Source organism: Drosophila hydei, unplaced genomic scaffold, assembly GCF_003285905.1.
Source record: "Drosophila hydei strain 15085-1641.00,03,60 unplaced genomic scaffold, DhydRS2 tig00000149-arrow-pilon, whole genome shotgun sequence".
Lineage (NCBI taxonomy): Eukaryota > Metazoa > Arthropoda > Insecta > Diptera > Drosophilidae > Drosophila > Drosophila hydei.
Window position 1 is genome coordinate 2,254,362 of NW_022045678.1, and position 27,997 is coordinate 2,282,358.

At 37.6% G+C, this 27,997-nt stretch overlaps 1 protein-coding gene across 5 annotated transcripts; it reads left to right on the forward strand.

The window, feature by feature from the left end:
- The first annotated feature begins 477 nt into the window (after window positions 1–477).
- Window positions 478–27,997, forward strand: LOC111603874 (junctophilin-1). 5 transcript variants are annotated; one of them, XM_023321683.2, is made up of 9 exons: window positions 478–698; window positions 19,874–20,712; window positions 21,374–21,588; window positions 23,003–23,268; window positions 23,332–23,468; window positions 23,703–23,843; window positions 23,903–25,718; window positions 27,375–27,575; window positions 27,637–27,997. In XM_023321683.2, exons 2-9 carry the CDS (start codon window positions 20,378–20,380, stop codon window positions 27,721–27,723), a joined length of 3,198 nt encoding a protein of 1,065 aa, XP_023177451.2. In that variant the 5' UTR covers window positions 478–698; window positions 19,874–20,377; the 3' UTR covers window positions 27,724–27,997. The 5 variants fall into 5 exon arrangements, with proteins under 5 accessions (XP_023177451.2, XP_023177450.2, XP_023177452.2 ...); XM_023321682.2 differs by lacking the exon at window positions 478–698 and adding an exon at window positions 2,368–2,874; XM_023321684.2 differs by lacking the exon at window positions 478–698 and adding an exon at window positions 12,224–12,268.

A 27,997-nucleotide genomic window follows, 5' to 3' on the forward strand; every position in this document is an offset into this window, starting at 1 on the left:
AGTATTTTTCAGTTATTCGTATCATATTCATACCACATAAATTAACACTTCATATTATTTCAATTGTTATTGTAGATTTAAGCAATAAAGCTTTTGTAAAAGCTCACCTGAGCTTATCACTCCAACAAATTATTGTACGGCATTTAATGATTTGTTTACAACTTGGTGGGCTTGCAATTTACCGCAAGCATACGCTTCAGCTTTGCCGCCCTCTTCTCACTCGCACACAACCCACCATTTACCGTGCCATTGAAAGCTTATCTACTAATGCGTGCGCGCAAAAATTCAATAAAAAGGAGGCTCGTTTCTGTTTTGGCCTACATGCACAGACACAGGCACGAGCTGACACGAGCCGAGCAGTCGAGCTGCCGAGGCGCTCGCTCGAAGCCAAGCCGAAACTTGGTCAGCAGTGGAAGCTTCAAGTGCAATCCGCTTTCGACGGCGCTTTAAAGCTAAACAATATTCGTGTCGCGCCTTCAGTTGGCAAAGGACAGTCGAGATAGGCGCTGGTCCTTGCGGGCGCCTCGAAGCACACAACGCTTTTTCTTGTTGCTGTGTCAGTTACGCGCTGTGTGTTTGGCTTAGTGTGTGCGTGTATGTGTGTGTATGTGCATCCAAATATTTGTCATGAATTATTAACAGCACTGAACTGAAAAATTTGTAATACAGCCCAGCAAGCAGAAGACCCAAAACAAAACGTAAGCAAACAAAATAGAAAATAGAAGATATAACTGTAAAATTAGCTAGTAGACAAAGACTTTTTATGCCGTTGCGATGCAGCTTCAGTTGAATGCATTTCTAAAGCGCATTTTGCGCTTTTGCCCACACTCTCTCTCTCGTTCCTTGCGCTCTCTGTATTTCTCTCTCTCTCTCTTTCTCTCTCCTCCTCCCTCCCTTTCTCTATCTCTTTCTTCCACTCGGCTGCTGCTCTCTTGCAGTGTAGAGTTTCGATTTCGTTAGAAAATCGAAGTAAGCTGTTGGGGGCATCGTTGCTGCGGCTACCTGTAGATGCCACACACACGCGCACATATTAAATGCATGTATGTGTTGAGTGCGACTATGTGACAGTGGCCAAGCGAGTCCTTGAACAGGGTTTTATTGTAAAAACATCATTGTGACGCCCTCGCCTGCGCCGCACACCTCCAGCTCTCGTTTCCGACTGTAATTAATCTATAATTCAAGGTCCAATAAGTCCGTCACGAAGGTTAAACATGACAAACTGCTTCTCAGGCTTTATGTGCTTTACTCTGTTTAATTTGCGACCTGCCTCTCAATGAACTTAACGGAAATTTAGAAAGACAAGCAAAAGTTTTTGTTTCTTTCTCTAAATTGACATTGCGCCATATGATGAAAGGATTTGTGAAAGGTATGCAAAGGCTTGCCACATCAAAAGAGTTTCTGGGTTGAGAATTCTAATGGTAGTAAAAATGTTTGTATATATATTAAGCTTAAGCAGTAGTACAAATTTAACTTAGATTTAGATGAAAATCTTAGCAAGATTTTCAGTATTCTGTGAAGTGCTGAATTATTGAATTCTAAATTAAAATAAGATATTTTGAATAAAATGACATCTTAAACATGTAGACAACAAGTCTGATTCTCACTCTACTCTAAAACAAATTTATTATTTATTGCTTTTGTAGTAGCTCTTGTAAAGCACAGCAAGAGCAGTCATGTAGAAAATTTAAGCTACTGCCTTTAGTGCCATGTAACAAACATGCTCAACACATAGTCCATATTTCAGCTTGAACATATTTTGAATATATATGTATATGTTAATTTGTAATTGTGATTCCGCACACACACGAAAATTGTTAGCAAAAATGCTTAAAATTCAAGCAATGCTTTAAGGAAGAAATCCTGCTGCTCTACACAGACCCAACCGCAACTATAAACGCTAAACATTATCAAAATGCCCCCAACATGCCTACACACATACAGACGCTTGTGGCACACGAGTTTGGCGTTTTAAAAAAACGCATTACGCATTCGCCATGTTGGTATTGAGGCAGTCTGGCAACTTCGTAGCGCGCCATAACAAAAACAAACAAAGAAATGAAGAAGAAAAAGCTTTTCATTGCTAGCCATTAGTGCTCACTCACACTCTCTCTCTCTCTTTCTCTTTCCCACTCGCTCACTCCCACTTTGTCACTCTCTCATGCTCTCCTTAAGTGCTACCTCCTTGCAGTTGAAAAAATAAATGAGAGTATTTTTTTGTTGATTTTTTTTTGGGTTTTTCCTGCTCGGCACCGCAGTTGCCGTTGGCGCTGGCGCTGGCGCTGGCGTCTGCGTCGCCGTCAGCAGACGAAAACATTTTCGCTTGAGTAGAAAATTTCAATGATTTTCGTGTCGCTTAGTGTGAAACGAACCAACAACTAAAACGAAACGAACGCGCGCGTAAAGCACAAACAAAAACACAAAAGCCAGCAGAGCATCCACAAAAAGAAACACGCATACAATTAACATTTAGTCTCCTGCACACCTGACCGTCGCACAGTATATTATAAACAACATTCTCGATATAAAATTAACAATAATTGTGTGAGAAACCCACATTTCTAAGCCGATTGCATTGAGCATAACGAATCCGAAACAAAAGAATCCACAAGTAGCTGAATGAGCGTATGAGCAACATATAAATAAAAACCCATATATATATATATACAGATGGATATGTATTAGTAGTACCTATATACGTACTCTCGGATCCATTAGAAAGACGCGACAACTGCATTCGACATTGGTTGAACTGCAAAACGTGTCGCATATATAAATATATAAAAATATATATACACTTGTTCAATGTCTTTTTTTTTTTGATTTTGTGATCGACTGCAATAGAATTCGTCATAATTTTTTGGAAATATTTGCAAAGTAAGTGTCTTTTTTTTTTTAATATTTGTAATCATATTTTTATATTATATTTGTATATTGTTTATTTAATATATTTTATTGGAATTCTCATTCCTATAATATTTAAAAAATGTATTTGTCCTAAGGTACCTATACCATACCCTTAAACTCGCTGTTGAGCTTTTGTATGGTTTACATAGATCACTTATCTATCAGGGAAACATATCAAATATTTTGTCTGAAATAAGAAAAAGAAAAGTAAATACATATAAAAAGTAAATAAAGCTATATAAATTATTATACTTATTTTATATATTTGTTATATAAAAAATGTATATTTATATATGTTTTATTATATTTAATATATAATATTTGTATGCATAAGACACATGTTTTCTCTTAATTATACAAGTATTTCCAAATTTGTCTGGAGCTTTTGGTTTTCCCACAATACTAAATATTTGTTCAACTTATGAAACATTGCAAGTAAATACATGAATGTATATATTTATCTTTTACAAAAATTAATAATAATTTTAATTTTTTGCTTTATGTATTAATTTTTTTTTTAATTCTTAAACCATATTGATCAAATGTATCAAGTATAGAATTGATAAAAAAACTTCCATTTCTTACTTAAATATTAGTAAATAATAGTAAATTCCTCAAGGATCTCTTTGTTCTGCTCCTTCTGAAGAACGCATTTTAATTTTTTTTGCATTTTTTAATTTAATTTCAAAATTTTTCTTTTAATTTTTCAAAAAAAGCTAGACCTCTTTTTATATACGAAATACTCGATAAGTATATGAATTATTGTTTTTAATTAATTTATTTAATTTTTCAACAAATCTTAAGTTCAATGCTGAGTTTCCATTGTGAATGCGAATGAAATATATTTATGTATATTAATATATATATACAAATAAAAAAAATATATAATTATAAATATATATATATATATATATATATATATATATATATATATATATATATATATATATATATATATATATTATATATATACTATTTTTGTGAACAACGCTGTATATGCATATGCATCCATTGTTTTTTTTTAATGTCTGGGCTGTAAGACATTCTCTCCTCCGTTCTCCTCCTGCATTAGTAATACTAAACATAAATAGCAGCCATTTCCCATATTTAAAAGAAAAAATCAAGACTCTTCTGGCTAACACTTGTAAAATTAATAATATCTGTATAATTCCTATACCTATTTATATTTTATTATCAATGCGCACTTGATCTATTTTTATTGTTTATTCATTAATGATTCATAGGCCGTCATGTAGTCAGGTCTATATTTAAATCGCCGCCAATTGAAGTACCAACCAACCTGCTGCTCCTCGTACACACACTCTTCTCTGTCTCTTTCTCACCTTCTGTTTTTTTACCCTCTTTCTCCATATTGTTGAATATTTGATCAAATTAGCTACATTCAGATAAAAAGAATCGAAATAACAAAGATTTTTAGTTGAATGCCTGCGTCAGCTTTGCCTCGCCTTGCCTCGCCTTGTCTTGCCTTGCTTTGGCTTGACTGTTCACAATCCACCCCATAGCCCACTCCTTCTTTGTGACCCTTGTTGCAGTCCATTTGTCTTCTGTTGTTGTTGTTGTCGCTGTTACTTGGTGCCACTCGGCGTATGAGTGTTATGTACATTTTTATAGCCAGCAACAGTCACACAAGCCGCACAATCAAGCGGCTGTGTCTGTGTTTATGTCAATTTCAATTTTACATGTAGCAGAACCTTAGACTGGGTGTGTGTGTATGTGTGAGTGTGTATACTGGTGTGTGTATGAGTGTATTTTGCTGTATATGAGCACCGGAAGCTACTACGAAATGCGCTTCATTGCAACTCTGTGTGTCTATGGCTAAGTATGTGTGTGCGAGTGTGTATGTGTGTGTGAGTGTGAGTACTCTATGTTTGTCTGTCTTTTGGGGTGGCACTTGTTAGAACGGAAACGGATATCCCGTGTGCTCTTTGCACAGTTTGCCCGCTCGCTTGATGCGCTCCTCCTGTTTGTCATTTCGTCAACGTCAGCCTCAGCTCCCGTGTCCTTGCTGCACACAGGAAATTTTAAATTGAATGTGCGCCCTGTTTGTTCTGCTTGTCCTGTTTGTTTGCTCGCTTGTTTGTTCGCTTCATTTTTTCTGTTGCTGATGTACGATTTGCGGGCTTTAACTGACTAAGGATTTTAGATTTGTGGCATTCTAGCTGAGTTGCAAGGATGTTTGCCTATTGCCCAGCAGATGGCTTCAATGCTTTGCCAACAGACGCAGTGAATGTGACCTGAACAGAGAAAACAAAAACCAAAACCAAGAAAACTAGAAAAAAAACGTCCGGAAGGTACGCAACATACACAAACATGGGAAAGCTCTCTGGTTTGACCTGGCAACAAAAGCCAGAGCAATATATATGCAACTAGCGTTAAAAGCAAACGAAATCATGTACTCACAGGAAAGATTTTAATGCACGAAAAGAGAGTAAACCATAAACTAGAGCAAACTACAATATAAATCTTCACTCTAAACCATTAAAGCCATGAAGTCTGAATAGTTTCACCAAATGAATGAATAACTTCTCTCTTAGTTCTCTGCAAGGAATTTTTTAATTTGTAGTACAATATTTATTCCGGGACAAGTGCTTCTGCCTGTTATATATTATGGAAAAGCTGATTTATATATGCAAGCTTTAGAGCTCCTTTTAAATAGTTGATTTGAAATTATCTTTGTTTTTATACTTATGCAGCGCACCGCTGCTCATTTCCGGCTTTTATCCTCTATTTTCACTCAGAGAGAGAGGAAATAGAGAGGCAAAAATTACATTGTCAAAGACGGAGTTTTTGGGCGCTGACTTCAAATTTTAAAATTTATATATTATATTTATTATTATATATATATATAAATATATTATTAAAATACATTAATACAGCTTTTTTTTAATAATGTTTCCTTACTAAATTGGTTTAAGCTTTAGTTTATACGTACTAATAAATTAGGTTTCCCAGTTGCAAGCTTGGTTGAAATTCTCTTCCTTCAGTGCCTATGAAGTTTATAATAGCCATAAGTTGTAGAACACATTCTTACAGTTTTATCAAGCATTTGCATATTTCTTTTTATTGGAATTACCCGCGCTACCCGCTGTGTGAGGCTCTAGAAAGTGTTTCATTTTTTATTTCGCCCTTTAAGAGTTGTAAATCTTTGCAGAACGCTGACAATTTTTGTTAGTTTATTCGGCCAATTTTAGCCTTGCGTATAAAATGAATTTGGCCTTCTTGAAGTTTACATTTGCAATGGCCTTTGACTTGTTCAGAGGGAGCCACTGCTATAGCCCTGCCACCCTTTCCACTATTTCCCCTCAGCTCTACGATGTGATTCATGTGCCCGCCATGACTTTGGTGTTTGTTGTTGCTTAGTGCGTGCGCTGAACGCTGTGTGCTGCATATTTGTTGAGATTTATGTGTGTGCCACGCACACAGACAGCCACACACACATGTTTTCTTCCCAGGGCCTTATATAACAACTCGGCTGTAACCCAATTTCAAATACTGTTTAAACAAATTTCAGTTTAGTCCATGCACATTCGCATCCGCAGTCGCAGCCACAGCCACAGCCACAGCCGCATCCTCATTCTCATCTGGCCAGTGTCCTCGATTTGGAGCCGTGGGTCTCTGCGGTGCCATCGCACAGCAGGCTATGGCCAAAGCCGTCAGCGTTTCAGCTTTAAATACTATGCTTAAACACTCGCTAGAAACCATTGATATAACTTGGCTTGGCGTTGGCTTTGGCATTGGCTTTTAAGTGTTATTGTTATGGCTGCAGCTGTAATCTTTTACCAAATATGTGTATGTATGTATATATGCATATAGTTATACGTGGATTCAACCTATAAACACTTAACGTGCGAGCCATTGTCGATTTCTCTTAGTTTTTATCTTGCGGCTTTTGTGCTTATCGCGCCAATCACGACGGCCAGGATGGAGGCGCACAGGGCACTCCTAACTAAATATACATATCATACATATACATGCAACCACATTACGTGTGTATATGAGTGTGTGTGTGTATGTGCTTAGAGCAGCTTCAAGTTGTTGTTCGTTGTTCTCGTTATTGTTATTATGCCCCCATAAGGACTTTATGCATGTGTGAGCATTTGTGTGTGTTAGCTTTCAATCCCTTTGTATTTGACACAACAATAAAAGCGACACACACGCACACACAGGCACACACACTCGACACATGCATAAATATTTCATTATTTATATCGGATTTCTTTTTCTAGTAGAGTCCTTTTGCATTGCAAGTCAACAGCTGCATAAATCGTTAGGTTCACAGCTTGGCCCGATTCGCTTTCGCCTGGCAAAGTTCTCAATTTGAGCTCCTCTAAAATTCAAGCTCTTGTTAGCCTATAATTACTTGTTGTGTTTTGACGGTGTAAAAGCAATTTGTGACTTGTGGCTTACATGAAATCTGAACCTTCTATAATTGACGGTTCTCTTTTCATCAATGTTATATTTTTAATTTGACTAAGCAATCTTTCCTACTATTTCTATGCAGTTATTGATTGTGTTTGCTTCACTGATCTGTATGTCTCGATTAGTTGATTTGGCTAGAATACTTAATATTAAATCGGCTGATGTAGGTCTTTGAAATATGTTTTATTATATTTACAGATTATGATATTTCTAATCTAATTTTTGCTGATCTAGATGGCTTGATTAGGGCATCTAGATGAGATACTTTGCATGCAAGTATACTTTTTATACTCATTCACGCCCGACTGCAACATTGAATTAATTTATATTTACACTATATAGCCAGAGCTGTACAAATATTCGAGATATACTATTAAAGTTTGTTATATAATTTGAATGTATTAGGGATTGAGAAATCTACTGAATATTCTTCCATATCCAACATTCTTTCATGTTAAAATAGAGTTCCTTTTAAATAAAACTAGTTGACTAAATGTGCGTAAGACTTGGAGCTCATCATCTCTGAACTATAAACTATATTGACTCTAACATTTATACTGTGAGGCATGTAATGGTTAACAGATAGACTATATGTATTCTAGCTCAAAGTCTTTAGCTGAAAATAATAGTAAATGGATACAAAATTCTATTATTATAATCGATATGCCATGTCTACAATCGTAGAAACAAATAAATTAATTTAGAATTAAAGTAAGTCAATCTCTCTCTTCACTTTGCCAATGTGTATAAAATGAAACACTATTTCAACAGAAGAGATCTAATCTCTATGCAACACATAAGTAGAATGGGAATGTATGCCACAGGCAGAGGGCTGCACTGAGTTGAACTGTCATAACATATCTAAAATAAATAAAAACAAACAAATTTGAATTCCAATTCCGTTCAGAGTCCGGTTTTCGTTGTTGTTTTTTCAATATGATGAGCTTTTTTATAGCTTTAAACATATTTTTATTGTAGTGATATATCAATCTATTAAGAACTTATAAAAATCATTCGCTTTTATGGCTCTCATCTGCAACAACATCTTCAGCAGCGAACATCAATTTGCCAATCATAAATTTGGTATAATTTCGTTATTCGACTGCTTTGAAGCCTTGTTGAATCTTTGGCCATTGTAAATTCAATTTTTCCTGTTTTTTGTCGTTGTTGTTGTTGGTCAATTCTCGAAGGCCAGATTCAATCAGCATTTGCTGTGGAATCGTGCTGACCATTTGTCTTAATTCGCTTGTTGAGGCAAATCGATAAGTGAACATTTGCTTGGCTTTTCAACTCTGTCGCATATTTTCCATAAATTTTGCATCAATCAAACTGTGTGTATCATCTGAGCGAGAGACAGAACGAGAGAGAGAGAAAGAGAGAGGGGGAGGCCACCCACTGAGGGGTTTGAAGGCATGTTATGGCCCCCTGAATCAACCTCAAGCGAAAGATGCCTGGCGTTTAATCACACGGCCGTCTGCTGATTGTTCGATTGTGTTTTCTCATGGCTCGCCGAAAGATTTCTTTGTGTGTGATTCATGGAAATTCAGAAATTGCTTTTGCTAGCAATAACAACGAAGCCACATCGGGGCAGATATCGCACGGAATGTGCCTGACATGAAAAGCGCACAAAATATTTGCGTGCAATCAAAATTAAATTATAAAAACATTTAAATTCATAATTTGGCAAGAGCCAAATGGAAATTTGCCCTCAACTTGAGTTGCGGGCACGTGGCAAACGCTAAACCCAACTGGAATTATAAATTAGATTTAAGGCCATTTCTCCGTGTCTGCTGTATACATATATATATATCAATATATGTTGCATATATATTTAAGCCAATTTCTGTTCAATCTTAGCCTGCCTTGTACTCTACAAATTTTGAAGAAAAAACATTTCCAATTATAAATTCAATCTACGCATACAAAATGTCACTTTCGTAACGATATACAGAGAACATAAAGCAGAAAGCTGAGCACGGCATTTGACACTTCCTGACAGACAGCCAGGAAGCACAATCGTTCTACTGGCTGCACACCTGTGTGCCACACGCATTTCCCTATCAATTAGCTACATATATATATATTTATATATATATTTATATATAAATATATATACGCGGTACATGGCCTTCATTGCTAGCAGGGAGAGCCGAAGGACTCGCCTAGACAGCGGAACGTCTCTGGTCGCTTTTTCGAGTGCGTGTTGACTTCGAGCTCTGCTGCTATATAAAAACAATGAACATAATACTGACACAAATAAATAGAATATAGATAATTGAAAATCTCAAAGTGACGTATTTGAAATACCCTACGTTTGACTGAAGCTAAGTTTTAATTTCAAATTTCTTTTGATAGTTGATCAAATTAATGAATAAATAAAATAAATACATATTTTAGTTAATTCTTTATGAAATTAAAATTGATATATATTTCCATTTTTTTTAAATAAAAAGAAAGTTCAAGTATTTATAATATTATTAATATGGTTAAAAATTCTCTAAATACATAATTTAATGAAAATAGTTTGAAATTTAAAATAGATTCAGAATTTTAAAAACAGATTAGGTCAAAAATAAATTTATATATAATTTATGCATTCGATTTTGTAAACTTTCAAAATGATTTTCAACATTTGTACAAAAAAGCCATAATTATATTTTAATTTTTTAATAATTTAATAAAAAGTCATATATTTTATATTCATTACATTTATAGTTATCTAAAGTAATAAATTCATTATAATATTAACTATTGAAGTCTTGGCACTTAAAAATCTTTACCTTATCACTATTACAAGAAATAAATGGAACACATAAAGAGAAACTAAATAAATATTATTTTTTTTATTATCCTCTAAGTTTAAATTAATTAATTGGCATGGCTATTTCTAGCTGTGGCAAATTATATCATATGTTCTACAAATCAAGAACATAGTTTTTCGGTTATTTGTGAGAAAGTTTCTTTACACTATAACCAAACACCTTTAATATAAACTATTAAAATTTTTTTATGTAAACAATTATATTTTAAATATAAAATAAATGTATATATAATTATTTTATAAGATCCCAAGCCAATTCCTATGTTTATCTCTTATTTAAAGACACTTTCTTGTATGCTTTATTCTTCTCCTAGATAATTTTTGTTTCTTCAAGACGTTTAAAAATATTGACATGCCTCAAAAATGTATTTTGAGCAGCGCTACAAAAACAATGGGTACTACTTGGCTGGCTCGCTGGCTGGCAATATTGTAGTATATACTTATTTGTTTTTTAATTTAGAAATTGTATAACCCGATTACTCAGGAGCATTGTGCTGTGGTCTGTCTGTGCGCGCGTATCGTTCGCTGGCATGCCATTCTATGTTTCTATATACTTCACTTAATGGCTTTTGACCGGCAAGAAGATACATGTACCTCTGCCGGATCGCTTCATTGCGTGCTGGTGTCCTAAGCTCAAGGGAATTACGACTAAGAGCTGTCCGCTTCAAGTGTTTACCACGCCAAAGGCAGCGCCAAAGTATTAACAGCATTTGTGGCTTACATATTTAATGGCACGCTTTGAGACGTTCATTTATGTGGGGTAATTGCATTTGCTGCAACAAGAACACAAGGATGAGAGCGTAGTGACTAGAAGATACTCCAAGTCTTAAGCATGCCAAGACTAACTACTTTAACAGCAACTCAGTTTGAATAACTTCAACTGGGATGTGTTGAGTGTGTAAATAAGTTAACTTACTGTATTTAATCACTAAATCCTAAGGATCTAAGGATTTAAATCTAAGAATCAATTTAAAATGACTTTTTTTGGTTTTTCTAGGTGAGCTTCTCGATGAAAAAATATTCATAAATGAGTTGAGCTTAACAAACGTCTATATGTAAAACTTGAAATCTCTAGCTCTTATACTTCTTGAGATATGCTGTAAATAATTAAAAATAAATTTTTATTTATATTAAATGTCAAAAAAAAAAAATAATTAGAATGTTTTATATAGATTAAAAATTATTAAGGTTTCAGTTATTTTACTTTTTAGTTTCCGAGATTGACGAGATCGTCGTAATAACTATATCCATTCAGCTCGATTTAATCACTTTTAATATCAGCAATGCCTTCGCTTTTCTATACCTTATGAACATTAGCTGAAAGCGAATATGCCCTTTATTAAACACTTTCTTATGGTGTCAGCATATTAAAAGAAGAAAAGTGGGACACATGTGACGAGTTGAAAGGGCGACAAGCACGGGGATAATTGGTCGTTGAGCAGTTATGAAAGTGCATAAATTTGAAGCTTAACGGCTGCAGCAGCTAGTTGGGCTATTTAGCACGACTTCGCATACGCTCACTTATTCAACAGTCAACCCCTTAGCCGCCAGGCATCTGCCAGCTGAGCCAATCAAGCGTTGCTGTCCATCATTGGCCATAGACTTTTCATTTTATGAGTCAGACCGCACACATTACCTGGCTGTCATTTAGCCAATTACCTGGCAAGGCAAACAAAGCAGCCGAGTGTACAGAGTATATATACACACCTATATATGTATCTGGGGGGTGATCGGTGAATGCCACCAACCATTCATTCATTCATATTATTATGTCTATATTATGTTTGAGAATTGATGCCCATAAATATGTAGCCAACAATTGGCAACAGCTGTTCGAGAGCGCTGCTGCTGCATTGCAAATGAACAAATCTCTGACTCTCTCAGTCGTCTTGTCGCCGTGTAGCTTGTGTCGCTTTCCAGTCTGTTGCTGTGTAGCTTCGTTGAATGAATTCAGCGGATCCCCGAAAAACAAAAATTCTTGTGCTCGCGCATATTTGGGAGAGAGCTGCTTGGTGTGTTCTTTTCGCTTTGCGAACGTTTGGCGTTTGGACGTGTTCGCGTTTCGCTAAATGTCGCGTCGATTTACCGCACGCTGAGCAAAAAGTTAGTGTACCACTGGGCGTATACGCAACATTGTGCCCATCCATCAACACACATACGCCCTGTGGACGGTGGACGTTTTGCCTAGGCAAACATTTTACTGGCATAGGCCATCATTACTGCGCGACGGCCGATGAACGATCAACGATCAACGTTGCCGACCAGCGATCTGCGCTCGTTCGTTCCCTGTTCCCAATTTGCTAGCGCTTCGCCAGTCGTTAGCCTGCCGCTCGTGCGTTCCGTTCACTGTTTGTCGTCGTCGTCGTTGTCGAAGTTGTTGTCGTTGTCATCTCCATTCGCTGGCGTACGCATTGCCAGCTGTCAGCGACTCGGCGCAGCGCCGTTTGGAACTAAAAACGTTTCCAAGGCACGGGATTTTCTCAACAAATTTTCATCAACGCCTTTGCCTTTTGCTATTTTTAACGTGTGTGTGCGGCCAAACACAAAATTTTTCACAATTTCTTCATTTTTTTAACAATTTGCCCGAGTTATTCTGCGTGCCTCGGTATGTGTGTGTGCGTGTGCGTGTGTATTTAGCATGTGAGTGTGTGCGTATGTGTGGAAAATTTCGTTGCGTTAAATAAGTTATAAAACAATATAAGTATATGCAGCAAACGTCATAAGTTTTCATCTCAGTAAAAATGCAATTAAAAAATAAATAAATCAAATTTATGTGAAATGGAAAAGAAAATTCATTTGAAACAAGTTGGGCAAATTATTAATGACTTCAGCCATTAGCGAGCTAAAGGCACAAGTTTCCAAAATAATATAAATAAATAAAAATAAAAAAAATTTAAAATGAACAAATTCCACTAAATTATCTTTATAATAAATTTAGTATAAAAAAGTCTTATTTTAATTAAAATGCAAAGAGCTTGTATTATTTTTAGTTGCTGTGGGTCAAACTTGTGCTCTGACAAATTTAAATAAATAAAATTTCATTAAATAAATAAGTTTAAGCAAATATATCTAAAATATATTTCATCAATTCCGAAAGGAGAATCAATCGATAGAAAAGTTGTAACCCTCAAAAGCAATAACTACTGCAGTAGTTGGCTAGTTTTTTGGGCTGTTAATACTTAATTTATGTGAACCTATAAATAATTTCAATTTAGAGAATGTGTTTGCCTGCCTTCTACTACATATAATATAACGAATAGTGCGCGTTGTTCGACAAAAATATGCTAAAAATACCAAAAACTGAACGCTGCGTGTCGCTGTCTAAGTGTGTGTGCGTGTGTGTGTGTGTGTGTCTGTGTATATGTGTGTGTGTGCGTGAGTATGGCACTGTGTGTGAGAGTGCAGTTGAGATTGATTGAAACGCAGTCGCGTAGCTCAACTAAAACAAAAAGTAAATGCAACTCAAGCAAAACCAAAAACCAAAAAAAAAAATAAAGAAAAATAAAAAATAAAAATAAAAATAAAAATTAAAAAAAAGAAAACAAATAAAATGCAAAACGCACTCAAGAACGAACGACACTGACGACTGTCAGTCGCGCCCCAAGCACATCGACAACGACGTCAGTCAGTTGGGACTATTATTCAATTTTGCATAGCCCGAACCAGGGACAGCGACACTTTTTGCTAAGAGAAAACAAAAAACTAAAAAAAAAAATACGAATTTTATAGACTTTGCCAAAAAGCACCTAAAATACAGTTCAACAATATTACGAATTTTTCACTTCTTTTTTTTCTTCTGTTCGTTTCTTAATTTGTTTTTGTTGTTTTTCTTCATTCTTGCCAAAGCGAATTTTATTTATTTTCCTTTGGTCGTTGGCAGGCAGCAATTTTTAAAATAACAATGATACATGCGGCTGCTGCTTGTTTATAAATAAATGCGCATACGTAAATGCTTTTATCAGCCCAGCTCGCAGAGCTCTGTGATAAAGCTGAATATGCTACATACAGACATATGGCCCAGGGCTCACTAACTAAATTGTTTTGGCTTGCCGTTTGATATTTTTGCGTTTCTTTTAACCAACTCTTTATTAGAATAGTAACTCTTAAAATTCTCTTCAATATATATATAAATATATATATATATATATATATATATATATATATTATTTTATTTTATTTTCTTTTTAAACTCACTAAAGATAATCTTCAAAATTTGGGATTTCAAGATTTGTATTATATATATTTATATAAATATATATATGTATATACATATATACACACCATGGGTCATCAGGACAGTGGACCGTTGATAATGTTCAATAATTTATATTTTATCATTTGTGCTAAAATTTTGTTCTATTTAGTGCCATTTTATTCTGCTTAAAATAAAACAAAATTGGGTTCTGTATCGTTACACCAAAAATTTATTTTCAAAAAAATAAAAAAAAATTTGAAATAATCCTTTTAAAAAAGGTTGCTAAAAATTTTGTATATTATATTAATTTTTTACAAATCGTTTTTTTAGCATAAGAATTTTTCAAATGTTATATGCATTATATATGCATATATATATAAATAAATTCAACATCTAATATGATTTGAGAGATATAGAACTCTTCGTATTATATTTCTTTATATCGTTTAAATATACTGATTAATGCTTTGATATTCTTGTTGCATCAAGAAATGGTTCTGTGAATTCCCACAATTTTATTTTTAAAGAATTTTTCTTTAAATTTCTTCCGTTTCCTCTCAGTGCCTTGTTTACGCATCCTTTATTTCCTTTTACATAAATTATTAAAAATACCTACTTTAAGATGCTTTGACTTTCATTATAAATAAATTCAATATATGCTTGCATATATATATATTTGTCTGCACTATTTTAATATTAGTACAATCTGTACATCTGTCCAAAAGCTTACTATACGAATGCTAAGCATATCAGATTTTAAATTAAATAAATTTTATTACTTTTCTAATGCAGAAATAAAAACTTGTTCGAGACAGCTAAGGAAAATTTATAGAAAATGTTTTTGAATCTCAAGCATGTTTTTTTATATATGCTTACATAATAACAGTACTACAATCCAAATGGAATGATGGAAGGGAAAGAGAAATATTAAATATTTCTTGTTTTGCTTGTCGCAAAAACAAAAAAGAAATGAAAATTAATATTTCCGTATAGCGTTTAAAATTTTTTTAAAAAATTTATGACGTCTATATATACATTGATACTTATGATAACCTTATATAAATATTGAAGTAATTTTTAAATTTGTTTATTATTATTTAAAAATAATAAGTACTTAAATTTTCTTTATATATATATAAATATTTATATACCAATTTGTTGACTGAATGACAGGAGACAATTATATACTATATTTATATTATATATTACATATATATATATCTATATAATATATTTGTATATATTCCACAGTCTCAAAAGTCAACATATTTTTATAAGATGTCTTATTGCTTCCGTTGAAAGTCAATTAAAAATATATTATTAATATATTTATAAACTATGAACAAATTTGACACGCTTCTAACTAAATACTACAAAATCTTAAAAGGTAGAAAGATTTGGATTTTCAATTAAAGTATATATGCTATTTGGGTTTGTGTTGTCACTGTCGATAATGTTGTTCTGTGGAAAGCAACATATTCATAACATAATCTACAATGTTTGGCATGAATGATGCCGCTGTAGTTGAATTTCGTATTCGAAATTGTTTTGCTTTTCTTTTTGCTGCTTAGAGCTGGGAAATTTATGGCTCCCATTCTGGAGAAGAAAATGTTGCCTGCAGCATTTGGCGCGCTGTCTGCTGCTGTTTATGCTACGAATTTATTTTTTCGACTCTACAATCCCGAAAATTTCTTCACTTTGTAAGCAGAACAGGGCGGCGAAAGGGGAGTAGACGCCGTGAGTGCGAATACAATCGCATGCACTGTACGAAGCGTGTGTTTTCATCATCATTAATGTTTAAACAAAATAACATTGGCAGCCAGAGACAGCAGCCCCACGCCTCTGCCGCCTCAGCTCTGCTGGCCCCTCGGAGCGCAGCTCCTCTGCTCGGTGTGTGTATTTTGCTATTAATAACAAAAGCTTCAGAAGAATTCAAATTCAAATTCAAATTCAAATTTGAATTTCTTTTTGTTATTTCATTTCGTTTCGTTTCGTCTCGTTTCGTTTGCTCGGCAACCGCAAGAGAACAATAAACCGAGCAGCAGAATAAAAAAATATATAAAAAAAGTGGCTAAAATGCTTGCGGTACATTTTATGAATAGCTATATCGATTATATTATAGTACTCCAATTGCTATACAATCATATTCAATCGATCGATGTTAAGTATACAAATTAATATTAATGCCATAAAATGAATAATATTTATGCAAAGCATTTAGAAAATGTAAGAAATGAGAGTTGTATAATATAAAATTAATAATTGTAAAACTGAAAAAAGTAACAGTATTTCAAATATAAGATATATCGAGCTGACAAGCTAAAAACTGTTATGACTTAATTATAAAATGCAATAGATTTGAATCGGAATATATTTTTTACAAATCTTTTAATGTACTCTATTCTAATATAAAACCAAAATAGACTAGATAAAGTTCTGTTGTTTTCAAAAAAGAGAATCTATGTTTCAGGGGGAGCTAATCATGCAATTCAACATTTTTTAAAATTGTTTTAAAAGTCTCTACATGTTAATAGAGATTTAGTATGTTTAGTTTACTAAATGGCTGATCTGCATTGCCTGTCTCTCTCACACAATATCTCTCCCTTTCTGTCTCTTATTTATTGCAAAGATGCTTCGTGTTCGTCTCTTCTGTTTTAAAGGAAATATCTGGTATTATGAAAATCAAAGTCTTATGAGCAAAGCTTTGGAAGTGAGAGAACACATAAGATCATAAAGTAGATCCTGCTTGATTCTAAGCAATCTTCTATCTCTTTACTCAGAGTTTTTGTTAATTTAAGTGATAGAATGTATCGTCTTCTTGACAAATCCCAACATTTTCCTTATCTATTTAACTTTTATTATATCTGAAAATTCGTATTCTACATATTTTATAAAATACTGTTTTATTTTTTAAGATAAATCTTATTGTAATATATAGACTATATACTATATTATATGATATAGTATGACATTATTTTATATTATATTCATTTCATTAACTCTAATGCCAGTTTGACTTTAAATAGATGAGATAAGCATAAATTTATATTATATAAATTATATTATATAACAATGTGTTATAATATAACTCCACAGTCGTTTGTCTATTAGGGATTTTCTTGTAAATAATCCTAGCTGATCTTTAAGACTTTACATTTAAAGTTGCTTGATTAGCTAAAAACAATGATAGGCAACACAACTGCACAGCTAACGCACTTGTATTGTGTTTGCTGTCAGCAGGTGGATATTTTGGCCCTTCTTCTATGGAAACCACGCCCAGCACACGCAGACACAAAATTCCTCTCAACCATGTGATAAGCCAATGCACAGCATCCGTTTAGTCTCTGTGTCTCTCTCGCTCTCTTTCTCCATCTTTCTCATGCCACAATAAAACTGTAAATTATTTGCAACAGAGTGAAGAATTTCCAAATAAACAATTTCCGCTGGAGCTCTGGTTTAACCAACCCAATGATATCGCAATTCCGTAGCATTAGGCACTGAGCCACATGGCGTATACACAATGTGCGTTAAGCGCACATTTCCTGCTCGTTGGCATTGTTGTTGCTTTGCTTCTTCTTCATCGTGCAGACATTGTTGTTATGGAATTCTTTAAGAAATTGAATATATATTCTATTTTTCTTTTTTGGGAAATTATTGCAAATGGAATGGAATTAATGCTGAATATCTACTAATTAAATATGATGTGATATTTTGAATATATAAATGCTTAAGTATAATATATATAATGATGTTCTTCGTTGAACTTTCCTCATGGAAACCTGCTTTTTCTTATGTAAATTGAATATATTAAATATATTATAGATTTTGCTGTCTTCTCTTAATGGTTCGAGGCAATGTGAAACCTTTAAGTTCTATTCAGTTCGGTTCGGTTCGGTTCGGTTTGTGCAGATCTTTTATTGAAGCATCTATAAAACATATAAAACATCTGTAAAAAATCCAAAAAATGTGGTGTTTCAATATATTCACTAATTAACATAAATGTCTATGCAGAACTTCATAAATTATAATTACAAACTATTGTTTATACACATAAAGTTCAATATATGAAATGAATCACAACAAATTTATAACAACAAATTTTCAACTCAATTCGTTTATACATTAAGACAAACAAAGAAATCTATAACCAAAAAAAAACAACCCTATATCTATATATATATGCATATATATATTTGTAGGATTAACACATGGCCCAGCCACAGAAATTACATAGCTCTTAATGAAAGCAAAAGCCCAATGGCCGAGCAACATAAATAATTACGAGGCAGTAAAAAAGAAAATAATAATACTAAAAACTACTTGGCAAAACTACAAAAAAAAAAAAAGAAACCAAACCAACAACAGCTAATACAATTTACCACATATCAAAAACTTTGATCTAATCCACAAATAAATAAGACAAAAGCAAAGAGAAGAAAATGAAAACTCTGCGAGTGCTGTGCATGGCATTTGTCTGCTACTATGCAATCTTCATAATATTTTATTACTACAATCGTGCCTACGTTCAGACAAATAAACAAGCGAGTGCCCCCACTCGTTGATCGCGTAGCGAGTGGCTGCCACAGCGAGTGGCTGCCACCGGGCAACAGCTGAGCGTGGCAACCTGCAGCTGCCTCCCACTCAAAACGACGGCCCGCCATTGAGAATTTCTTTTCGTTTGGCCTTTGACGCGAATACACACACCCACGAACACACACACACGCACAGAGACGAGTATATCTATAGATATAGCTAGGCTATATTATATACACAAGATGATGCTGTTTTGCGGCTATAAATTTCGATAGTCCCGGTGCCAAGCAAAACTCGAAACGAAAATCGTTTTTGTTATTAACAAACAACAGTGCGGGCTACACACACGCACACACATAGTCGAATACACAGATACACACACACACTTATATGCGAGCATCGCGTTGCAATTGCAATTACATTTCATCTCAACAAACTACATCAACAAAAGCCAAGATACATCATCATCATCTGCATCATCATCATCATCAATTATTCTCTTCATTTGAGGTATATTTTCTTGCTCTGGCTACTCTCATATCCATATATTTTATTTACATCATAAACATTTCGTGGCGCGCGTGCCTAAAAGAAAAAAATTAAAAAAATAAAGCAAAAACCTTTACATTTCGACAGATAAAAATCAATTAAATCGCGCTATAAATCAACTTGGAAAATGCATAAACTTAATGTGCTGCAACTTTCAGCTTTTACTTAAATGTTTATAAGCGAAAAACACTTTTGTTTATATTTATATACAGACAGAGCTGGATTGGTTGCATAAACGAAATAAATATTATATAAAATAAATTATTAATTTCATAAAAACAAGTTATATAAAGTGTTCAAGTTTAGCACAGCTTAGTTATCGATAGCAAAAATATGCACCGATAACAACTTTTATTGTAAACAAAATATTTAAATCATGTTGGATGTGTTTGAGCAACAATTGTAACCTAAGTTTATACTTTTCTTTGCAGCCTTGCAGCTTATCCAATGATGGCCTACGATATTAGCATACAGATCGATAATTTTGAGATGCCCGCGATAGAAACTTGATCGATAATTGATTGAAAAGCTACAAGTCGAAGGCAAATTAAATCAAAATAAGAAGATAAAAAGAAGTTACAACTTTCGCGTTTCAGTGAAAAACCAACAAACTAACTAATACAAATCACCCAGGCTAAACTAACTTTAAGTTAAGCAGAAGTCAACAAGCAAGTAACAAACCAAATACAACACAACTAAAAACGAAATTAAGCGAAACGAACTAAAAGTTAGATTTAACACAAACAAATGCAAATGAAGCAAAAGCAACAAGGACAACAGCAGCAGCAACAGCAACAATTGAGCAGTAAATCAATGCGCAACATACGAAAACATAAAAAGCTCAAAGCGACAACAACAATTAGTAGTAGAAACTAGTAAGAAGAAGAGTTAGAGAAGCAAACGACAGCCATAGACCGTAGGAACAAGCATTGAGTATGCAACAGGCTGATCAACTAACGCAACAACAACTACAGCTACAGCAGCAACAACAGCTACAGCTTCAACAACAACAACAGCAACAGCAGCTGCAACAAAATGGCGGCGATATGGCCGCCTATGCCGCTGCCCAAGCCGCTGCCGCCGCCGGTATTAAGCGCGCCCCAATGAGCGGCGGCCGCTTTGACTTTGAAGACGGCGGCACCTACTGCGGCGGCTGGGACGAGGGCAAAGCCCATGGTCATGGCGTCTGCACCGGGCCCAAACATCAGGGCGCGTATGCTGGTGCCTGGAATTATGGCTTTGAAGTATCCGGATCGTACATTTGGCCCAGGTAACTTCATAATGTTTGTTTTAGAGCAATTAACAGACTTTTAATTAGTTTTGCATATAATATAATTGCCAAATTCCAAATGGAATTTACAACTTTATTATAAATTAGACAAGAGAAACTTTAAACAATATTTTGAATGCAGTGACGTCATAAATGTAAGCTTAAGTTTGCTTAGGTGGCAACGCTTTCTAGATGCATTTCGTGTGAATGGCAAGGATAGAAAAGAGGAAGAGAAGGCATAGGTGCGAATTGTGCACCCAAAAGTTGGTGAAACACAAAATTTGTTTATTTATTCAATTTGCTAAAACTCATTTGTTACCGTACTAATCAAGGATAAATAGATGGGGAATAAAATACGTAAAATATTTAAAAAGGTGTATTTAATGCAGCTGAGAGGAGGAAGACAGCATTCCAATTACACGATCGCATTATATATGAAATTTATTTCATTCAGTTTTTCTGCATCCTGTTTGCTCGTTATATTATAGATTAAGGAATGGAACAGACTATTTGATTAGTGGGCTTTTCATTTGGATAAATAGAATATCGATAATTAATTAGTCGCTCTAAGAATGCGGGCTAGTATGTAGAGAAAGAGTAGCAATTGGAACATCTGTGCAAAATATCGTTTCTCTATCTTATATTATTCTACTTCTTATAGCGGATCACACTACGAGGGGCAGTGGCAAAATGGTCGGCGACATGGTCTGGGTGTGGAGCAGATTGGACGACAGATCTATCGCGGTGAATGGTCGAAGGATGGGCATAAGGGACGCTACGGTGTACGAGAGAGCACTGTGTCGACGGCCAAGTACGAGGGCACCTGGAATGAGGGCTATCAGGATGGTTCCGGTTGCGAGACCTATGCGGATGGCGGTAAGTGGTTCACGCTACGTATACGTAATTTCAATTGATGCATGAGATCATTCCGCGTCTATTTCCTGGCCCGCGCATATTTTGAAAGCACAACAACAGCAACAGAGGCAGCTGAAATCAATTTATTGTTTTATTTTACTTTTTGACATTTCTGTAATAATTCGGCGCCTGTCCATGTGCGTGTGCTTGTATGTGTGTACTCTCGTGTAGCCCCTTTCAATGCTCTGTTCTTGGCTTGCCGGTAAACCAAAATCTCTCGCACACAAAGCCGTCACACACACACTGAGAGTGACCACAGCCTGACGTCATATTTTCCTTAGTCTTTTTACGTTTTTCTTTTGAAACATTTTTGCAACATGAGTTGGTTTTTTCTGGGGAAATTCGGTTAGCTCGCCTATTGGACCCCGAGCATATGGCTCTCCATCTACTATATGTATATAGGCATTGCCTTGTGCGGTGTGGGTGTGTGTGCACACACTAAATATATTATATGCAAAAATTAAAATATACTTGCAGTTTACATTGTTTCACGAAATGTCATTGTGCATAAATGCGATGCACTCATAATGTATTCAGGTTGTTATTCACAAATGTGGCTCATCGATTCATGTGCTTGCCTATATACTATGCTTAAGGTTATTTTGGCAGAGATCTTTAGTTGGTCAGGTTAAATTTACAAAAGCTGTCTTAATTGAGCTATTGAATTAGCCCATCAGCTTTAAGAGTTTCATTGAAAACTTCTCCAATAGATTTCAAATCGCCTTACAAATTGACTTTATCTATTAGACAAGAATATAAAACTGGTCATGTTGTAAAAGTGTTATTTTCTTATATAGGATTGGTACAAACGATTAACTTCCAAACGGTCTTAGTTGCCAGGCTAACTGCAATATACGAGTATTTAGCTCTTGCCGCTTTATTTAGAACTTTTTATTAGGGGCTCTCCGCAAATAGCAACAGTGGACACCTTGTGAATAGCTGCAGTAACCTTTAATCCAGTTGAGTTAACTATGCAAATGTTTGCCCTCTGTTTGTCGGGCAACAACTATAAATTGTCATTTGCTAAGCCTCAGCAACATTTACTAATTAAATAACCCAACCTGCTTCCGACATTCCTTCCGAATAGCACAATATAAAGGCGAACGCTCCGTCCTTAGGTAAGGTCTTTAAATGGCGCAAGACACGTGGAGTCATTAATAGAATACTAGTTACTTCCAGCAATGCCTACGAGTGGGCTGCCGGCTAATGAATGTATTCCATGCCAAGTAGACGCAGCCGACAGTTCTGGCTTAAGGCATTCCAATGAGGTCACACACTGCGGTTGAATTTATCATTTGCATTTTAATTGGCCAACAAAGGGCGAACGAGAGGGGAGAGCACGATCTAATGGCCTATTTTGTTTCCTGTCTTGCAGGCAAATACCAGGGTCAGTGGCAGGAGGGCAAGCGGCATGGCTATGGCATACGCACCTCGGCGCCCTTCGGCCTCGCCTCGCATCATCGTCGCAAGAATCTGCACGCCTCGTTAAGCTCCCTGCGCAGCGCCGAGAATGGCAATGCTGTCAAAGCGCCCGAGAAGACGGAGGAGATACGTGGAGGCTTTGTGCTGACCGCCAAGTCAGATAAGCTGCCCGTGCGGCGCAACAGCCTCACAGAGAAGACGAAGAAGGGATTTCTAATGGTAAGTCAGCAAATTCTCAATATTTTGCCTCATATGTTTTATGTTTTTTCTTTGTTTTCCCAGGGTCTGAAAATGCGTAAACAGCGCAGCACTGGAGATTTAGAAAAACGTGGCACCATTGCCTCGGGCAGCATTAGATCCACGATGTCATCGGCCTCATGGATTAGCACCGGCTCCGAGCAGTCCAATTTGACCACGAAGTAAGTGAGAATTCATTAGGAGAGTAGATAAGGAAAGGCGAAAACAACGATAAAATATTGGAAACATCTTTGAGAGGAACGATTTGAGCCCCATTGTCTGCCCGTCTTAAGTAGCCCAGCACAAAGTTAACTAATAACTAGCCTGGTCATATAATAAATACATTTTAGCTTAATTGATTGTATAGAGTTCGTGAACAAGCGGTGCTAATTACCAATATATTTCTCATTCTACAGATCTGCGCACACAGAGTCCAATGCCAGTTTCACCATGGAGGACGAGCAACTGGATCCCACGGTAGTGGAGACCTACATGGGCGAATGGAAGAAGGACAAGCGCTGCGGACACGGCGTTGCCGAGCGCAGCGACGGACTCAAGTAAGTGGGCAACGCGGATTAATATATTACAGACAACTAATCCCTTGATTCCATCCCAGATATGAAGGCGAGTGGTATAACAATCGCAAGCATGGCTATGGTGTGACCACGTTTCGTGATGGTACCGTCGAGGAGGGCAAATACAAGAACAACATATTGATCAGCAGCCAGAAGAAAAAGCATTTGTTCCTGGCGCGTTCGCGCAAATTCCGTGACCGTATCACGGCCGCCGTCAATTCCGCGCAGCGCGCTCTTAAAATGGCTATGCAGCGCTCCGATATGGCCATCTCGCGCATGGCCACAGCCGCTGCCAAGGCACAGAACGCGGACGTCGCCGCCGAGCAGGCGCGCATCGACTGCGAGAACGCCGTACGCATGGCACGCGAATTCGCGCCCGACTTCAAGCCCTCGGTGCTTGAGCGCTTCGAGAAGCTGCGCTATCGTGAACGCGAACGTTTCCGCGGCGCTCCGAGCCAAACCAATGTAGATATGAGTTTGGGCATGGCTGGCGCTAAGCCGCCGACGTCCGTGCAGCAACAGTTTTCGCCGGCAAGCAGTGGCGGTGGCTCCGGCTCGGATGCATACGCCACGCAGGCGCAGCGACAGCAGCAATACTTGAACATGCAGCAGCAGCAGCGACGCATGTCGCAGCAGCAACACGAGTCCGAGTGCCCGGTACCCTCGTCCATGTACTCGCAGCAGCTGCCCGTCTCGCCGCAGACGGATCTCTCTGGTCTGGTTAGCCAAGCGCAGCCCAGCCATGCGCAGGTCGTCAGCGCCATCAATCAAATGTATCACCAGCAGCAGCACCAACAGCAACAGCAGCAACAGCAGCAGCAGCAACAACAGCAGCTGCAACAGAGCAATCCACAAATGAATCCTGCATATCAGTTCCAACAGCAGCAACCACCCGGCGGTGTCAAACTGAATCAGCAGGCGCCTTTTGGTGCCGGCAATCCCAATGTCGCGCCGAGCAACATCAGCAACATGTCGCCGCAGCAGCAGCACCAGCAACAGTTGCTGCAACAGCAGCAACTACAGCAACAGCAGCAGCAACAAAGACTCTACCAGCAACAGCAGCAGCAGCAGCAACAACAACTGCAACAGACACAACAGCTGCAGCAGCAGCAGCCTTCTTTGCACTCCTCGCCTAGTCATAACAGTGCCAGCCTGTTGCGTCGCGCTTCCCAGCAGCAGCAGCAACAGTTGTCGGATGCTGCCGCCAATGCCGCCGCCATGGCCGCTGCGCAGCAACAGCCGCGCGGCCAGCGTCCACCCATGCTGGGCCAGATGGGGCAGCAGTCGTCCATCGATCATTTTGACCATTATAAGCGACCACCCAGCCGGGACTCGTCCATCGATCGCTATGCACGTGCGGCTAGCCGTATGAGCGGTGCCCTTGCCGGCTCCCGCCAGGCCTCGCTGGATCGCTCCGGGCTGGCTGATGCCATGCCCAATGGCGGCGGTGCCAGCACTCCGGATGGCCGTCCACGAGCGGGCTCAGTATTTCGGGGCACTACACCAGTGCCGGGCGCATCAGGCTCAACTGTCACCTCGACGATGACCGGCAACGGCTCGCTGCCTTCGGGTGCCGGTGGACGTTTGTCGCGCGCCGGCACACCAAGCTTGGGCAGTGGTGGGCGTGCGCCCAGCCAGAGCAATGCCGCGGAGCCGCTCTTCTCGTCGCCCAATCAGCCCTTCGAGGATGTGCTGCTGCGTCAACGTACGCTCGGTCAGGATATCATTCCCTCGCCCTTGCAACCCAAACGTACGGAAAGCTTATATTTGCCAGCTAAGCCCGCGACACCGGTGGGTGTGGCTATGGGCGGCAAAGGTGGTGGCGGCGGCGGCGGCGGTGGTGGCAAGAAAATGAAGGTAAGTCAACTGGGTGTTAGATCGATCAAAGACTGAAGAAATGAGTGCTTATAGAAACAACTGAAAATTATATGGAACTAAAGTATTTTAAGCTGAATATTTGATAATTAATTTTAGGTGAATAATACTCGATAGTTGCTGAATATAATTAAAAGATAGCAAGCTTAGAAACTTTACTGTTTCCTCATTTACAAGCTCATATTACGAATTTCCCCACTTCCTTTACAATTAGGCAAGACTCAAAATAAATGAAATAGAATAAAATTCTTTAGACATTTTCTTCTGAACTAAGCAAGTTGAACAGACTAGAAACATTATTTATTTTCTTATTAATTTTAATATTATTAATTATTATTTTTTTTATCAATTAATAATTTTATTTTATTAATTAATAATTTAGATAGTATAAACAGTAGTGAGAATCATATGGGAAGAGAAATTGCTTTTGGTCTTTTGAGAAGCTTCAATATCAATGACAACTTTGTGCGTAAACAAAATGAAATTCAAATATTTATAGCAGTTTAGGAAATCCTTTATTTACATATGATGACCCATTTACGAGCCACGCAAAGCTACAATCAGAAGTCTCAATTAAGTTCATCTTCACTTTCTATGCGGCTCATTAAGCTGCACGCGTCTGCCTATTAAAGTCCCGGGCAGGCTGCTCCCAAATATTTCATAACTCAGTTAATCCGTGCAATTAACTTAATTCGTAGGCCATATATCTGGCCAAAACAAGAATAGCTGCCAATATAAAAGTGAGAGCGAGAGCGCAACAGAAAGAGAGCAACGACGAGAGCGAGAGCCGGACGGAACATGTGCCCATTCTCCGGCTATTTATAGTGAAAAGTGAGTGCAGGCCAGAATGGAATGCATATGCGACTCGCTGATCACAATTGTGGCTGACTGCGCTCTCTTTTGCTGAATGCGATGAACACTTCACAAGTGGTGGCGGTTGCCCATTGGAATTGGATTTGTCGCTGCGCTCAATTGTCGCTGGCTGGCGACACTTTTCGTGGGCTCTTTGGTAGTAGCAAAAGACGCGTTGATGCCGTCAGAGGCAGCGGCTAAGATCAAGATTCCGCTTCCACTTTCTCGTTTTTAAACAAACTATATATATTTATATATATATAAATATATATATATATTAGCATATATTATTCTAGTGCTGAAGAATTGTGAAGATCAGAACCAGAGGCGAAGGCGGGATTCTTTACTTATAATTGTTGTTGTTGCTTTGGCTCATTGCCGTGCGTGTTGGACTATTTTTGGCCATTGGGGCGCATTGCTGGCAACGACCATTTGGCCACAAGTGTCGTTGGCATTATAAGTGTTTAGTAAAAATTCTAGCGTCATGTTCAACTCGTTTACAAGTTGGAGGTGGCGCCACTGAACGGTACTGAGTGCTTGACTTATGCAAGCTCTTGCGCTGGCTGTTGTACAATTGTGAAGCTAAAAGCGGACACAACATGGACTGGTATCCCGAGGAGGATGAGGAGGACTTGATGTTCTCGCCGGCTCTGTTGGCGCGACGAGCCAGCGAAAGCTGGATTGTCGAGCCGCCAGTTGAGGTGGTGTTGCATGCAACAAGCTGACGACCTAAACAAGTCGCTTGCATAACTAACATTGAGTTGCCTTTCTTTCCATTTGCTACAGACGGTGCCCATCAATGTGTCGCTGCAGCGGAAGAAGTCGATGCCCGACTTCCAGGAGCTGCCGCGCGCCACGGAGGCCATGAGTCGCGAGGAGGTCTCCGCCCTGGGCTCGGCACGTCGCGAGGCCGTGCGTCGTCAAATCGAAGACAACGAACGCCTCAGGGCGAATCCCTTGCTGTATTTGGTTAGTCCGCAAGTTAAGGTGAGCGCGCTGTAAGCTGATAGCTGTGGCAGCTACTTAATGTCCACTTGTCTCTTAACAGGATTGGTTCGTGCGACGCCAGCTGATGCTGCTTGTGCTCTTTGTCAATATACTATTGGCGCTTTTATTTGTCAAGATGGTTACCTAGCGCCGGATGCGCAACGCCACACGGAGCCGACCCAAAACAGCAGCGGTAGTAAAAGCAGCAACAGCAGCAGTTAGAACTTGCAAAGTTTTAGAGCCATCGAGCCAAGTGTCATACAGTTTACGAGCCACTGTTGCGTGTCTGTGGTGAATTTGAAGCTGCTGCTGCTGCTGCTGCTACAGTTCGACTGCCACTGCGCGTGGACGCTGTGTGTTCGTGTGGTCAAACAAATTTTTTTGTGGAGCTAAAGCTAACAATTTTTAGCATTTGCACTAAA

What these genes read in the sequence shown, in the direction of transcription:
- LOC111603874 (XM_023321683.2), top strand. Translation starts at nt 20,378, where the DNA reads ATGCAACAGGCTGATCAACTAACGCAACAACAACTACAGCTACAGCAG. An exon ending in CAGTCCAATTTGACCACGAA is followed by an intron (nt 23,469 to 23,702) that starts GTAAGTGAGAAT and finishes CTCATTCTACAG; the next exon opens with ATCTGCGCACACAGAGTCCA. An exon ending in GAGCGCAGCGACGGACTCAA is followed by an intron (nt 23,844 to 23,902) that starts GTAAGTGGGCAA and finishes ATTCCATCCCAG; the next exon opens with ATATGAAGGCGAGTGGTATA.